This window comes from Pongo abelii, chromosome 2 (assembly GCF_028885655.2).
Source record: "Pongo abelii isolate AG06213 chromosome 2, NHGRI_mPonAbe1-v2.0_pri, whole genome shotgun sequence".
NCBI lineage: Eukaryota > Metazoa > Chordata > Mammalia > Primates > Hominidae > Pongo > Pongo abelii.
Window position 1 is genome coordinate 109,749,202 of NC_085928.1, and position 16,603 is coordinate 109,765,804.

Below are 16,603 nucleotides of genomic sequence, written 5' to 3' on the forward strand. Positions count from 1 at the left end.
GGCCTCAAGTGATCTGCCCGCCTTGGCCTCCCAAAGTGTTGGGATTACAGGCATGAGCCATCATGCCCGGCCAAAATGAGTATACCATTTTAACTCCCATAAATAATGTTTGAGAGTTCCAGTTGCCACACAAATTCACCAATTTAGGGATTTAAGAACGTATGAAATGTATCTTGTTTTAATTTGCATATCTCTGATGACTAAAGATGCCGTATTATCATGCATGGTTCTCCACAGAAACAGAACCCATAGATGGGGGTAGAAAGAGAGAGAATGATACAGATTGATTTTATTTTAAGGAATTGGTTACATGCTTGTGTGGGCTGGTGGCTGGCAAGTCCAAATTCTGCAGGGCAGGCCAGCAGGCTGCAGGCCCAGAGAAGAATTGTTGCAGCTCAAGTCCCAAGGCAGTCTGGAGACAGAGTTCTTTCTTCTTCAGGGGACGTCAGTCTTTTCTCTCTTAAGGCCTTTAACTGATTGGCTAAGGCCCATCCATATTATAGAGGGTAATCTGCTTTACTCAAAGCCTACTGATTTAAATGTTAGTCACATCTAAAAACCAATATCTAGACTGATGTTTGACCAAACATCTGGGCACCATAGCTTACTTAGTCAATTTGATACATAAAATTAACCATCACAGACACTGAGCATCATATTCATGTGTTAATGGCTAGTTGTATATCTTTGTTTAAATGTCTCTTCAAGTCTTTTGCCCATTTTTAATTGGGTTGTTCGTATTTTTATTTTTCCTTAGTAGGAGCTGTTTATAAATCTTGAGTACAAATACTCTGTTAATATATCTGTTATAAATATTTTCCCCGGCCGGGCGCAGTGGCTCATACCTGTAATCCCAGCTCTTTGGGAGGCCGAGGCAGGCGGATCACAAGGTCAGGAGATTGAGACCACGGTGAAACCCCATCTCTACTAAAAATACAAAAAATTAGCCAGGCATGGTGGCAGGCGCTTGTAGTCCCAGCTACTTGGGAGGCTGAGGCAGGATGGTGTCACTGCACTCCAGCCTGGGCGACAGAGCAAGACTTCGTCTCAAAAAAAAAAAAAAAAAAAAAATTTCCCCAGCCTGTGGCTTGTCTGCTAATTTTCTTAAAGGTTTCTCTGACAGAATATTCTTCATTTTCATTAATTTATTGATTGTATGAAATTATTATATTTTTAATTTTATGGCTAATGTTTTCTCCTGTCCAACAAATCTTTGCCTACCTAATGTTTGCAAAAATAATGTTCTAAAATTTCATTTGGAGTTTTATGGTTCTGGGTTTTATGTATACATCTAGGATTATTGTGTATTTCTTTTTTACAGAAGTCCTAGAGTGTTATTAATAGTATCTCATTTCCATTTTACAAATAAAAGGGGGCAATGTTCAGAACTTTACCTACGGCCATACTTCTAGGGCTCAAACTCTAGTCTCATTATAGCACATTTTCTGCATTCTCTAATATATGCCATGAAGCTTTCACTAAGTCCCCATCAAACCCAATGCCCTACAGAATTTTTTTGAGACAGAGTCTGACTGTCACCCAGACTCTAGTGTGGTGGCAAGATCACAGCTCACTACAACACTGAACTCCTGCACCCAAGCGATCCTCCTACCTCAGCCAAACACTGGAATTACAGGTGTGCACCACTGCCGCCAGCCTACACAGATATTTTTATAATACCACCTTTACTACCCTAAAATGAAAATCCTAGGAAATATAAACCACCTACATATACACATTTTAAAAAATCAATAAATCACCTAGCTTAATATGAAAAAGTCTTAAAAACAACATAATTTATAATAAAAACGATATATATTTCAGTATGTACAGGCTTGGGCATGACTGCAATAGAACACATAGGGAGTAAAACGCTTGATCCTATGCAGAATCACTAAGAATGTGACAACTACATTGCAAATGGATTCAAGTGTGTTATGCTGGTTACTCAGATAACAGTTGGAAATTTTTTATTTTTATTTTTCAATTTTTGTAGGCACATAGTAGGTGTAAAATGTATGGAATAAATGAGATATTTGGATACAGGCATAAAATGCATTAAAATCACATCAGGGTAAACAGGTTGTTTGTTTGTTTTTGAGGTCTTGCTTTGTTGCTGAGGCTGGTCTCAAATGCCTGGGCTCAGTTGATCCTCCTTCCTCAGCCTCCTAGCTAACAGGTGGAAATGCTGTCAACAATGTGGGGTGAGTTGGAAATTCAAAAAAAATTTTTTGGTACCAAAGAATTGTTGAGCAATTGTTTATTTGCTTTACTGAGCACACCTCTCATCCATTGTTAGTGGATTAACTAAACATCTGGGAGGTCACAATCTCTATCAAAGCTACGAAGGCACATACTTCCTCTTCTTCTTTTTTTTTTTTGAGACATAGTCTTGGTCTGTCGCCCAGGCTGGAGTGCAGTGGTGCAATCTCAGCTCATTGCAACCTTCATCTCCCAGGTTCAAGCAATTTCTCCTGCCTCAGCCTCCTGAGTAGCTGGGACTACAGGTGCCCTCCACCATGCCGGCTAATTATTTTTATATTTTTAGTAGAGGTGGGGTTTCACTATGTTGACTGGTCTCGAACTCCTGACCTCAAATGATCTACCCCCCTCGGTCTCGGCCTCCCAAAGTGCTGGGATTACAGGCATGAGCCACTGCACCCAACCCGGGAATTATCTTATAAATATCTTGCACATGTGCCTAAAGACAAGGATGCTGCATATGCAGTTTTGCTTACAACAGAAAAATAAAAGCCATTAAATGTCCACCAATAGGGAACTAATAATGGTCTATTAAGACAATGACACATTGGGCAAGGGTGGGGGAAAGATATTTATTTACTGATACAGAACAATCTGTGAGATGGATTAGTCTTTAAAAAATGGACAACTGTGTATATTATGCTACCAATTCTTTAAAAAAAAGAAAAAAGAAAAAAAAAGTAAAGAGAAGGAATTAAGGATTGAGAAAATAAGCCACAGCCTGGGAGGAAAATATTTGCAAAAGACCTATCTGATAAAGGTCTGTTATACAAAAGATACAAGGAACACTTAAAATTCAACAAGAAAATGAGCAATCCAATTAAAAATGGGCAAAACCTCTAACAGATACCTCACCAAAGCTATACAGATGGCAAACATATGAAAAGATGCTAAAATCATATATTATTGGTGAAGCGCAGATTAAAACAATGAATACCACTACATACCTATTAGAATAGTTAAAATCCAACCAGATGTGGTGACTCACACCTGTAATCCCAGCACTTTGGGAGGCTGAGGCAGGCGGATCACTTGAGGTCAGGATTTCGACACCTACCTGGCCAACATGGTGAAAACCCACCCCTACAAAAAATAAAAAAATTAGCTGGGTATGGTGGTGGGTGCTTGTAATCCTGGCTACCTGGAAGGCTGAGGCACGAGAATCGCTTGAACCTGGGAGGTGGAGGTTGCAGTGAGCCAAGATCACACCACCACACTCCAGCCTGGACAATAGAACGAGACTCAGTCTCAAAAAAAAAAAAAAAAAAAGTTAAAATCCAAAACACTAATACCAAAAAACGCTGGCAAGGATGTGGAGCAACGGGAACTCTACTTCATCACTGGTGGGAATGTAAAATGGTACAGCCACTTTGCAGACATTTTGGCAGTTTCTTACAAAGCTAAATATACTCTTACCATACAATCCAGCAATTTCACTCCTTAGTAATTTACTAAAATGAGGTGAAAACACATGTCCACACAAAAACTTCAAGCAAATATTTACAGCAGCTTTATTCATAAATGACAAAACATGGAAGCAACCAAGATGTTCTTCAGTCGATGAATGGGTAAATATAGCACATCCATACAATGGAATATTATTCAGCACTAAAAAAAAATGAGCTGACCAGCCACGAAAAGACATGGGAGAACCTTAAATGCATACTACTAAGTGAAAAAAGCCAACCTGAAAAGACTACATACCGAATGGTTGCAACTATATGACATTCTGGAAAAGGCAAAAGTATGGAGACAGTTAAAAAGATCAGTGGTTTGGGAGGCCAAGGCAGGCGGATTACGAGGTCAGGAGATCAAGACCATCCTGGCTAACATGGTGAAACCCCATCTCTACTAAAAATACAAAAAATTAGCTGGTTGTAGTGGCATGCACCTGTAGTCCCAGCTACTCGGGAGGCTGAGGCAGGAGAATCACCTGACCTGTGAGATGGAGGTTGCAGTAAGCCGAAACTGTGCCACTGTACTCCAGCCTGGGTGACAGAGCAAGACTCCGTCTCCAAAAAAAAAAAAATTCAGTGGTTGCCAAGGGTTACCACGGAGGGAGGGATGAATAGGAAGAACACAGAATTTTTAGAGAAGTGAAACAACTCTTTATGAAATTATAATGATGGATGCATATCATTATACATTGTTAAAATCCATAGAATATACAAAACCAAGAGTGCACCCTAATGTAAACTATGACTTTGGGTGATAATGATGTGTCAAAGTAGGTTGTACCACTCTGGTGGAGGATAGGCAGGCTTTGCATGTCTTGGGGCAGGGGATATATGAGAATTTTCTACCCAATTTCACTGCAAATTCAAACCTGCTCTAATAAACAGTCTTTAACAGAGAGAAAGATGTTTGCTTAACTATACTTAACTTTGTAAGAAAAACAAAAAACGGGTAATATCGGTTGTCTAGGATAGAATGAGGGGACAAGCGGGTGACTGAGTGGAAGACTTTTCACTGTTCAACCTCTTGTATTTTTAGAATTTTAAGCCATAAGCTTGTATTATCAAGTCAAAAAGATGAACAAAATTTTAAAAATGAAAAGATTATACCATCTGAAAATCCTCAGGAAATAATTTTAAGATGGTAAAAATGTTATATACAAAGATATTTCACTGCCAAATTAATATTACTAACAGGAGCTCATACCATGACAGGCACCACCATTAGATTCTCTGATTTATAAGAAAAAATTACCAATGTAAATATCACACAGATGGGGAACAGGTCAAAAAATTATGAACAGACCAATGAAATGTTGGGCAACCATTAAAATAAAGTTTATAGAAAGTCTGTAACATATTGCTAAATTGTTATGTTAAAAAACAGGCGGCTGGGCGCAGTGGCTCACACCTGTAATCCCAGCACTTTGGGAGCCCAAGGCGGGTGGATCACGAGGTCAGGAGATGGAGACCAACCTGGCTAACACGGTGAAACCCCATCTCTACAAAAATACAAAAAAATTAGCCGGGCGTGGTGGCAGGTGCCTGTAGTCCCAGCTACTCGGGAGGCTGAGGCAGGAGAATGGCATGAACCTGGGAGTCCTGGAGCTTGCAGTGAGCCGAGATTGTGCCACTGTACTCCAGCCTGGGTGACACAGTGACACTCTGTCTCAAAAAAAAAAAAAAAAAAAAAGCAGGCTATAGTACTCTATATAGTACTCTAATATAGTACAACTGTAATTACTGTTAAAAGGAAAGAAAAAAGAGCTATGCAGAAAAGAAAGGCTAGAATAAATACACTAAGGTGACTGTTTGCTGAAACCATGCAATTTTAATTTCTTTCATTTCTCTAATTTTATCAATGTATTTCAATAAGCACACATTAAGCTGAAAAAAAAGTAAGTCTTTTTTAAAAATGATTTTCACAGATTTGGCATCTGAAGGTTCAATGGTGGGAAATTACCTGCATATGACTTTGGTATTATATAAATCAGAACTGCAACTCTATAAAGATACAGATTTGAGATTCAATTCTGACATTACCTGCTTGACTTTGAGCAAGTCAAACATCTTCTCTTTTTCCTTGACTCTAGGATGTGAATAGTAACTCCTACCTTTCTTGCAAGGGTGCTTTTAGCATTAGAGGTACTTGTTTACATTAAAGAGCTTAGCATAGCCTAAAGTTCCATCAAAAGTATCCTTTGATTTCTTTGCTTTTTCATGGCTTTTAACGAGCCATAGGCACTTCAACCCATCAGCATCCCCAAGACACTGTTCTCTCCTTCCTTTGACAAGTGGCTAGTTGTTAGTCAGTGGCATCACTTGCTGGAACCTGGGATCTTAACATCTACCCTCATCTTCCCTTAAGAGACCACATTTGGTGCTGTGCTCCTAGAACTCAAAACAAATACAGCCATATCCTCATCTACATGCTTATATTCTCCTCTATATTCCAGTCCTCTCTACTGTCATATGCGTTCTCCTAATCATCTGCTGCCAACCCTAAACACACACAGAACTCCCACAACATGAGGTTTTATTCAGTTAATGTCAGGGAGGCTTTCCGTTTAATGGAAAAGTGAAACTTAGAGCTTAAAGTCAAATTAGATCTAGTAATAGAAAGTATCAAAATTTAAATGAAGATCTTGAGGATATCCAGAAATAAACCCCACAATGTCCACTCAAATCCCAATCAGTACATTTTTCTCTGATTAAATCTGAAATTTCTCAAGGACAAACCAGTCTTAGATTGTACTATCCTATTTAAACCAAGACATTATAGTTTAAATAGACGTCTGTAGATTAATCATAAAATCATAGTCCAATTACAAAATGTTCTTAAGAAATAATACATTATGAGAACCAAACAACAATGCTGATTTACTTGTCAGATTTTGATACTGTAAATAAACTTTTAGAACGGCTAATTAATTAATGGCAGTTAACTGTCACACAGAACTCATTTTATTCTCAGGACAACCCTAGGAAATATCCCCATTTTTCTATTGGGGGGATGGGGAAACTGAGGCTCAGAAGGTATAAGGTTACACCCACTGAGCAGCAGATAAGGCATCAAACTCCAGACTAGGACACATTAGGACACAATATTTCTTGTTCAAAATACAAAATATTCATACTAGCTACAGATTGAGTCTTACATTCCTAGGAATTTAGGAGAAAAAAAGGTGCTTCTATACAAATCTTCCCATACTCATTATATTCCAAATTTTACTCCCCAGCATGAAGCCTCTGATGTCGAAGAAGTGCTGAACTGTGCCTAAAGGATTTCCCACATCCAAAACACTCATAAGGTTTTTCTCCAGTATGAATTCTGTAATGCTCACTAAGGTGTGCTTGTTTGCGGAAAGTTTTTTCACACTCACTACACTTATAAAGTTTCTCTCCAGTGTGAGTCCTTTCATGTTCAACAAGGGAAGAGTTCTGAGTGAAGGCTTTACCACATTCAGTGCATGTGTAGGGCTTCTCTCCTGAATGAATTCTCTGATGCTGCATGAGACATGCACTCTGATTAAAGGCTTTCCCACATTCGTTACACTTAAAAGGTTTATCTCCAGAATGACTTCTCTGATGACGAGTAAGGCATACACTCTGACTGAAGGCTTTGCCACATTCTGCACATTTATACGGTTTCTCTCCAGTATGAATTCGCTGATGTTTAATAAGGGATGGACTCTGACAAAAGGCTTTTCCACACTCATTGCATTTATAGGGTTTCTCTCCAGTATGAATTCTCAGATGCTGAACAAGAATTGCTTTTGTTTGAAAGGCTTTCTCACATTCATTACATTTATAAGGTTTCTCTCCGGTATGAATTCTCAGATGTTGAGTAAGATTTGACTGTTTACGGAAACAACTTCCACATTCACTGCACACATAGGGCTTCTCTCCTCTGTGAATCCTCTGGTGCTGGGTAAGAGATGATCTCTGAGTAAAGAACCTTCCACATTCACTACACTTTGAAGGTTTCTTCTGCATGTTAACTCTCCCATGTTTCATTTTGAGTGATATTTGGCTGGAATTCATGCTGCTTGTAACACCAAATTCATACTTACAAGTTTTTTTTCCTCAAAGGTGATTATCATTAGAGTAATACAGTTCTCCTAGGAAAGGTTACTGTGTGTGTGTGCTCACACACATCACACATGCATTGCTGTCCTCTCATTCATCCCTGCAGGATTCCCCTTCCTCTTCCTTGTTCAGCCTGCATTCTCAACTTCTCCAAAAGTGAACCCCTGATGATCAACCTCTCTGAAGAGATTAAGCAGTGACAGGTATTAGGAATTCTATAAAATTCCATATCACAATTGATTCTGAAACAATCAAATACTAAAAACTAACCCAGGTAATTTGGGATCATCCAGATTTGCATCCACAGTGATAAATAACTGGAAAATATGAAAGGAATAAGTATCCTAGACTTGGGCATATAAGTGTTACAGAAACTTACTGTCCACTTAGTCTCTACTCCTCAAAAAACAGAGGAATAATAATTCTATTTCCTTAGGTCACCTATAATCATGGCAGACTAGTGATAATCAAAGAGTTTCCTTTCTAAAATTTCAAATGTGATCCAGGCTGTAACTTTCGCTAGGCCTATCTCACCAATCCTTCCTCATTCAGTCACCTTTACAGGTGCCTCATTGGATCTCTCTTTCTCTCCAAAACATTCACCATCTATAGTTCTCTCCCTAGGCCCAACTGGAAACCTATAGGTTTGAAAACTAGAGTCCTGCTTACTGAAAGAAAGATATCGCTGTTTTGTTTCAGGAAAATTAGAGAAGTGGTCCTTAAAGAAGAAGATTTAATTGGACAGTAACTTGACTACAGCATCATGGTCCAGGTGCTGGCCCTCACCTTTGTAGCCAAAGAAATCTGAAGTATACTTATCAGATTTACAAGGGGAATGAGAGAGAAAATAAAGTCACTTCATTTATTTACAATGAAAAACTTCTGTGCTCAATATAGAGCTGGTTAACACATTCTCTGGACTTTAGAAAAACAGTATGTGATCCAAATCACTGTCATTAGAGCACTCTTTGGGAAACAAAGAACTGGAGAAAGAACAAAATATTTAATTGATCATAACTAAATGATTATCAAATTTTGAAACCCTGGTGCCCTAAATGAGCCACACAGAATTAAAGAATGAATATTCAGGTGCTGCACATCAGAGCAATCTCTTCCCTAGTTGGTGATGGAGACACTAACACATTCTTCTTCTCTGAGGCCCATTTTTGTCTTAGTTTTCTAATCATGTAAATTACACAATTATATATCCTCACTTTAAAATATTTAGATAATATAGAAGTATATAAGATAGGCCAGGCATGGTGGCTCGCACCTATAATCTCAACACTTTGAGAGGCTGAGGCAGGAGGATCACTTGAGGCCAGGAGTTTAAGAGCAGCCGGGGCAACATAGTGAGATGCTGTCTGTACAAAAAATAAAAAATTAGCTGGGTGTGGTCATGTGCACCTGTAGTCCCAGCTACTCAGTAGGCTGAGGTGGGAAAATCACTTGAGCCCAGGATGTTGAGGCTGGAGTATGCCATGATCATGCCACAGCACTCCAGCCTAGGATACAGAGCAAGACCCCTTCTCTAAAAGAAAATTTTTGTTAACAAAATAAACCTATTCCTTTCCCCAGAGATTATCAAGTTTGAAGTATCTTCCTTCATTCCTTTTTTCTTCTTGTTTTTCTATACACATATAGCTTGATTCTCTTTACATAAATGAAATTGTTCTACAGGTTCTGCTCTGCAATTTGCTTTCATTTCCCACTGAAAAATGTGTCTTAGAGATCACTTCATGTTGGTACATATGGATCTACCGGGGCTGAGAGTCAACTGATACACACTGCTATATCTGTACAAATTGTTCACGACTACCTGCTTAGGCAATGCCTGTACCATACTGTTTGTTAAATATGTTGACTATCTTACCTAAACCTATCTTTATCTGATGTATTAACTTACAGCATGGATATGCCATATACAAAAACAAACTCCAGTTGGTTTAAGCAACCAGATGTAAAACCAAAACTCTAAGCACATTTTTAATTCCTTTACTCTCATTTTTCCAAAATAAAAAGGTTTTTTTCTTATCATACAAAGAATGCATGTTCATTCTATTAAATGGTCAGCTACTCCAAAGAGGAAATCACTTGAAACCCAGCCACAGAAAATAGAGTTAGTATTTTAATGGACTTTCTTCTAGGTATCTCTTGATGTATATAAACATAGATACGTACATAAGTATACATACATTATGCATACATATTAAACTAGACCAAATTCTTCAGGACACAGTCATATTCTCTTCACAGAGTTCCCATAACCTAAGAATACAATTTACCCAGAATTATTTTACTGAGTTTGACAGACACCCAGGCTCCATGTTGCCTTTTGATAGCCAGTGACAATGTCAGTTGCAATAACTTAAGCTCTTGTTCTAAACACGGCCAGAAGCCCATTCCATATTCTCTGAGGAAATACCTAATCACATTTGCAATGGGTTTTCCAATAATTTACTACCCATATTCCTTGATCTAACCACTACACCATTAAGGCATCATACTGAGCAGTTCCATAAGTGGTTTAAAGATGTGCTACCAGATGACTGTAGAGTCTTCAGTTCAGGTACTCTGATAAGAACTTAGTGCACTCTAGGACCTGTCCCATAACCAATTATTCCATAGCCTTTTTCACAGTGGGCCACTCTCACTGATTCGAGTAAAATGGTATCCATTTTTGTGTGGTTCTGCATTTTCTGCTCGGTTCGCATTTAGCGGACATTGGTGGGTCCCACTATAGGTCTGCCATCACTTCTGATGGCAGTCTCACAACCACCACCATCCTGGGCTCTCTAGTTAAGAGTTAACTTACCAAGAGACAGGTTGTTAGGAGCACAAGCAATACTGGCTTTTCTCCTGGGGGCTCTTCTCTTGAGGAAAGGCAGGAATTTGAGGCACTGAGGGAGGAAAAAGAGCCACTCATAAATTGCCAGCCTACTTCCTACACATTCTGGATTCGGGGTAACTCAAGAACATCCCATCTCTAATCAAATGACCATTTTAAGTTCAAATGAAAGAATATTGTTATTATCCTAGAGGAGTATCTCCAATGACAAAAATTACTGAGTGGGCAGACTTCAGAGAGATGTGGCAATGCACAAAGAAAGACGGCAGGTCCTTCCTAGGACTAAGAATCTGGGGGTAAAAATTTCTTTATAGGACATCAGGTTGGAGCCCAATGGCTCCCCTAAGCCTACTGGAAAAGCCATTGATTTCAAAAGTCAAAGGCTGAAGGGCTACAATAGAGGGCAGTACGACCAGTAATGGACTCAGTCAAGAGGTGTGGATTCTAGTCTCAGCTCTGCCACCAATTTGTTCAATGATCTAATGCAGGTCACTCAGTCTCATCCATTTCTTATTTGTTAAATGAAATTGAAAAGCTAGATAATATTTAAAGCTTCTTCTAATATCAACATTCTACGATGCTTTGATTCTATATACAGATGGGAAAAGAGCAAAAACCTCAAATCAAGCCCTTCCAGTCCGTCTTTGATTGAGTCTGTTTATTCATTTGTTTGAAAAGTACTAAATGAGCTAGCAGTGAGGTGAGTGGGTCTTGTAAGAACGGGCTGAATCAACAGCAGGGAAACTTCCTGTCAGTTATCCTCCTACAATTAGCATTGGGGGAATTTCTCGAAAATAACAAGATTGCCTTTGTGTAAGGAGTATCTGCTGTAAGATGTTAAGGACTCTTCATAAGGGAAAGGTTTCAAGAACCCCTCCTAATGCAAAGAACACTGTATTCAAAGGCAAGAACCTGGTTTCCTGTCTAATACATCCCAATCCACTAGCACCTCTTAACTGACACTGAACAAACTTTAATTATTTTCAAACGTCTCTCTTATTTCCTCATTTGGTCAAATAAGCCAACAATTATTTTCAAGCTTGCAGTCAACCTTTAATATTTAGCTCAAATGTGAAACTTCACACCTCTTCCTTGTGGGAAAATTTTGACTTTTCCAAGGCCCTTCCTCGTCTACATTCTCAAAGAATTTTACAAGTTTCTACTGTACGACTTTCTAGTCTGATTACATTCTGTCTTCCACCACCAAACTGACAAGTATGGCATGGGCTCCGGGACTAGGACTTTTGAACAAGTTACCTAACCTTTTTTTGCTCCAGTTTTTTCAACTGTTAAATGGAGACGATACCAATAACTACTTTATAGGGTTGTCGTAATGAATAAGTGGGTTACTACATGGCAACTACTTAGAAGAATGCCAGCTGGTAAGCATTCAATAAATAGTGCCTGCTGTTGAAGTATTGAGTCTACACGTCTTCATACAGTACCTATTTTGTTGTTGTTAGAGAAGAATAAATAATGAAGGGAAGGCACTAATTCTTGCATATACTTATTTCAACCCGCACAACTTTGGGAAACGGCAAGGCAGGAAACAGTATTTACTTCTGGAAATCAGAAAACTAAAATGCCCAGAAGTTCATTGACATGCTCAAGTATGTATAAATCGAACCCAGGTCCTCCGACTCCCAGCCTAGGGCTCTCGAACAGCCTCTCCTTTCTTCATGGCAAGTTTGCCCTAGGCCTCGGGCCTCCGCTCCAAAGACCCTCCAGGAAGGAAGACGACCTGCGTCCCGAGGGAGGCGCTAGAATCGACCCGCGGCAGCCGGTCACAGCAGAAACCGCTCACCATGCGCTTCCCGCGGCGATCCCCTCTCGCACCTTGCAACACTCAGGTCCCTGGTTGCTGCCCTGCGGAAGGAAGGAAGTCCCAGACGCGCCCAGCCGGCGTGACGTCAGCAGTCCGCGCCTCGGCTAATAACGACTACCGTCTCCTCTCTAGGAAGGTGGGAGCGGCTTCCTCTCAGTGGTTCCTCCCGGCACGCAGCTACGGGTTTCGGTGCTGCGCCGGTTAAGCCGGCACCAGAAACAACCTGCGAGCCCACCTGACGTGCGTCTTCCAGGACAGGGAAACGGAATGGAAGTCAGAAGGGTCGACCACAAGGAGCTCTTACTGTGCATCAGTTCATCCTGCAAGTCCGCCACATTTAGCTTCCTATGTTACTGTCCTTTGGGGATTCTTAAGGCTTTTCACAAAACTGGTTTCCACCTTCCTCACACACATCCTCACCTGGAAGAAAACTGACCTCCTCACAGAAACACCTGACACCTTACTGACCCAGGATCTTTGTTCAGGTGGCCAAAAGAAAAAGCTCTGCAGGCCAGGCGCGGTGGCTCACGCCTGTAATCCCAGCACTTTAGGAGGCTGAGGCGGGCGGATCACCTGAGGTCAGGAGTTCAAGACCAGCCTGCCCAACATGGAGAAACCCTGTCTCTACTAAAAATACAAAAATCAGCCGGGTGTGGTGGTGGGCGCCTATAATTCCAGCTACTCCGGAGGCTGAGGCGCAAGAATCACTGGAACCTGGGAGGGGGAGGTTGCAGTGAGCAGAGACCTAGTGACTGCACTCTAGCTTGGGTGACAGAGTGAGACTGTCTCAAAAACAAATAAAACAAAACAAAAAACAGAACAAAACAAACACTGCTTTGGGCTCAAATCCCTGATTCTCAGTGTATGAACTTTGCAACTTTACCTCTGTGCCTGCTTCCTCCCCAGGTATAATAATGGTACCACAGGGTTATTGTGAGGATTAAGTGAGGTTAATACGTGTGAATTACTAAGAACATCTAGTATTTTTTAAATCTTCAGTAAATGTTAGGACTATTATCTGTTTCTTAAATCCCAGCTCCAGTACCTATTGTTCTGCCTTGACTTCACTGACCTTTCAAGGCAAGGTAGCACACCCATCCCTTTCTACAAAACTTCAGATCTTGCTAGCCCTAACTCAGGAAATATTTGCACACATGGGCTCATCTTGACAGGTAAAGTCCAGAGATAAAGGCATGAGTGGAGAGTACCTTATTCACTTCCAAGCATTCCTACTGATCTGCAAGCTCAGGACAATGGGGCTGTGTGCACACCATCATATCCCTCGTGTGCAGCATATAGTAGTGAACACTTGCTGTGTAAATTAATGAGATGCAGCAGAGAAATTATCCATTCCAAGCCAGGCATGGTGGCTCATGCCTGTAATCCCAGCACTTTGGGAGGCCATGGGGGGCGGATCACGAGGTCAGGAGTTTGACACCAGCCTGACCAACATGGCGAAATCTCGTCTCTACTAAAAATACAAAAATTAGCGGGTGTGGTGGTGTGCCCCTGTAATCCCAGCTACTCAGAAGGGTGAGGCAGGAGAATCGCTTGAACCTGGGAGGCGGAGTTGCAGTGAGCCGAGATCATGCCACTGCACTCCAGCCTGGGTTACAGAACCAGACAACATCTTAAAAAAAAAAAAAATCCATTCCAATCTTCAGATTGGCTGTTTTCCCAAAATGGAGTCCCTTTTGGACACAAATCAGGAATGGTGGTGCCACAGACTGAGGCCATCCCTATCTTTGGCTAAAAAGTGACCCTTTGTAAAATTGTCAGTTGACATGCTGTGTAACAACAATGTTAAGTTTCCTTTTCCAGGTGTCACATTCTCAGCACTTCTTTGGAATCAGATAGCAAGTTCTTCCCTCCAGCCCTAACATCTCACAGGCCAGAGAGCCTAGGTCTAATTATTCATTCCCCAAACATTAGGCTTCAAAGAATTGCCAAATCAGCAGGGTGTAGTGTGTGGAGGACATTAAGTCTGGAGGGAGGTACCTGAGGGTACAGCAGGTTACTAGAAACCATAATCTGGAGTTTAATAGCAGTTTGGGCTGAGCCTCTTTCAATGAGGTGGAAAACGGATGGTAGAGATGGACACCAAAAACATTCCAATACACTAAAATAACCTTAGCCCTGATGTGGCCACTGGATAAATGAAACTAATGCCACGTATCGTCAAGATTAGGTTTCTGCCTTATGTAGAAAGTAGAGGCCAAAAGGTATAATCAACTTACTTGTCACCCTCACACTCAGGAAAGTCTGAGATTCTGAGAACAAAAAGCTTCTCAATCTTATACAAGTGAGCTCCTCACCACCTCAGGATAAGGAAAAGATTGGAGCACTAAATGGTCAATTCTAGGCTGGATGCAGTGGCTCAGGCTTGTAAGGGAGACTGAGTTAGGAGGATCATCTGAGGGCAGGAGTTTGAGATGAGCCTGGGTAACATAGCAAGAACCTGTCTGTACCAAAAAATAAAATAAAATAAACTTTTTTTTGAGACGGACTCTCACTCTGTCACCCAGGCTGGAGTGCAGTGGCATGATCTTGGCTCACTGCAACCTCTGTCTCCTGGGTTCAAGCAATTCTCCTGCCTCAGTCTCCTTCGTAGCTGGGATTACAGGCACGCACCACCATGCCTGACTAATTTTCATATTTTTAGTAGAGACGGGGTTTCACCATGTTGGTCAGGCTGGTCTCAAACTCCTGACCTCGTGATCCGCCTGCCTTGGCCTCCCAAAGTGCTGGGATTACAGGCATGAGCCACCACACCCGGCCATAAAATAAACTTTTTAAAAATTAGCCAGGCATAGTAGCTCACGCCTGTAGTCCCAACTACTTGGGAGGCTGAGGTGAGAGAATCACTTGAGCCTGGGATGTCTAGGCTACAGTGAGCTAGGATCACGCTACTGCACTCCAGCCTGGACAACAGACCGAAACCAACTCAGAAACAAAAAAAGAGTCAGTTCCATAAAAAATATAGAGGCATATGGAATAGAGGTATGACCAATACAGGGAAAAGTAAATGAAATCCAAGGACACTGCAGTTTAAACCTCATCTGACACTGGTTGTGTGGTCTTGAGCAACCCCAACCACATCTTCTCTCTTTTGTTCTGAGAATCTGATGTGGCTCCATCCGTGTCCTTCTGAAGTCATGAATTAAATTTCAGTGCACAATAAGCAAGATACTCAAATTCTTTATCATCCCAGTGCCCAAAATCTCAGGAAGTGCTTCCACTTTGGTATTTTGTTTGTTTGTTTGTTTTTTTTAAAGAGAGAGTCTCACTCTCTGACACATAGGCTGGAGTGCAGTGGCATGATGCTAGCTCACTGCAGCTCCCAACACCTGGGCTCAAGCGATCCTTCCACCTCAGGCTCAGCATCCAGAATAGCTAGGACTACAGGCATGCACCACCATACCTGGCCTTTTTTTTTTTTTTTTTTAGAGACAAGGTCTTGCTACATTCCACAGGATGCTCTCGAATTCCTGGCCTGAATCAATCCTCCCATCTCAGATTCCTGAGCAGTTGGGGTTATAGGTGCAAGCCACCATGCCTGGCCTAGTTTGGGATTTGTAAACTGCAAATGCCCTCCTGCTAGGCCAGCATTACTCTTCAGTCCCTGCTATTTCATAGGTATTCCAGTTGACACAGGTATGTCTCTGCAGTTGCATGCATTTTCCTCCTCTTGTTGACCCTGACATCAATATAATTGAAAGCGTTTTGTTAAATTGTGATAGGACTTTTAAATCTAATTAAAAATACTGTTTCTTATGGGATCTTCTGTTTAATACAATCTTAGGGAAAGTTTCAGAACTGTTGCTCCTGGCAGACACTTCATGGACACGCATACTCACCATGCCTCCTTCCTGCTGACAACTGGGGACCTAAGTCACAACCTGCAGACTGGCACAGAGAAATGTCTGACTCTTGAGTTCAACAAATGCTTATTGAGCACCTCCTAAGTACCAGGCACTGTTGATACAAAGGTAAACAAATTTCACATTGTTCCTTCCCTAGCAAAGCTGACAAAGGGAAGGATGTGTGAACAAACCATTATAATGTAACATAATAAAATGATGAAAAATACAAGACAGAATAAAAAATACATGAGGTTAGAGACAA

General features: G+C 40.9%; 2 protein-coding genes across 4 annotated transcripts in view; one reads left to right on the forward strand and one right to left on the reverse strand.

Moving 5' to 3' along the window:
- KIAA1143 (KIAA1143 ortholog) overlaps positions 1–16,603 on the forward strand; it is a 38,339-nt gene extending 21,736 nt beyond the window's left edge. For 2 of the 3 annotated variants that reach the window (XM_054550928.1, XM_063722544.1), the window contains one exon: positions 16,281–16,603. In XM_054550928.1, the coding sequence (XP_054406903.1) occupies positions 16,281–16,443 (163 nt within the window). In that variant the 3' untranslated portion in view covers positions 16,444–16,603. Of the gene's footprint in view, positions 1–8,504; positions 8,680–16,280 lie in introns of those variants that run through there. The other variant, XM_054550929.1, reaches the window with a different exon arrangement.
- ZNF501 (zinc finger protein 501) lies at positions 5,528–12,521 on the reverse strand. Its single transcript, NM_001133699.1, is given in 4 exon segments — positions 5,528–7,792; positions 7,795–7,985; positions 10,621–10,705; positions 12,458–12,521. Coding segments are annotated over 2 exon segments (873 nt in total). The 5' UTR covers positions 7,820–7,985; positions 10,621–10,705; positions 12,458–12,521; the 3' UTR covers positions 5,528–6,944.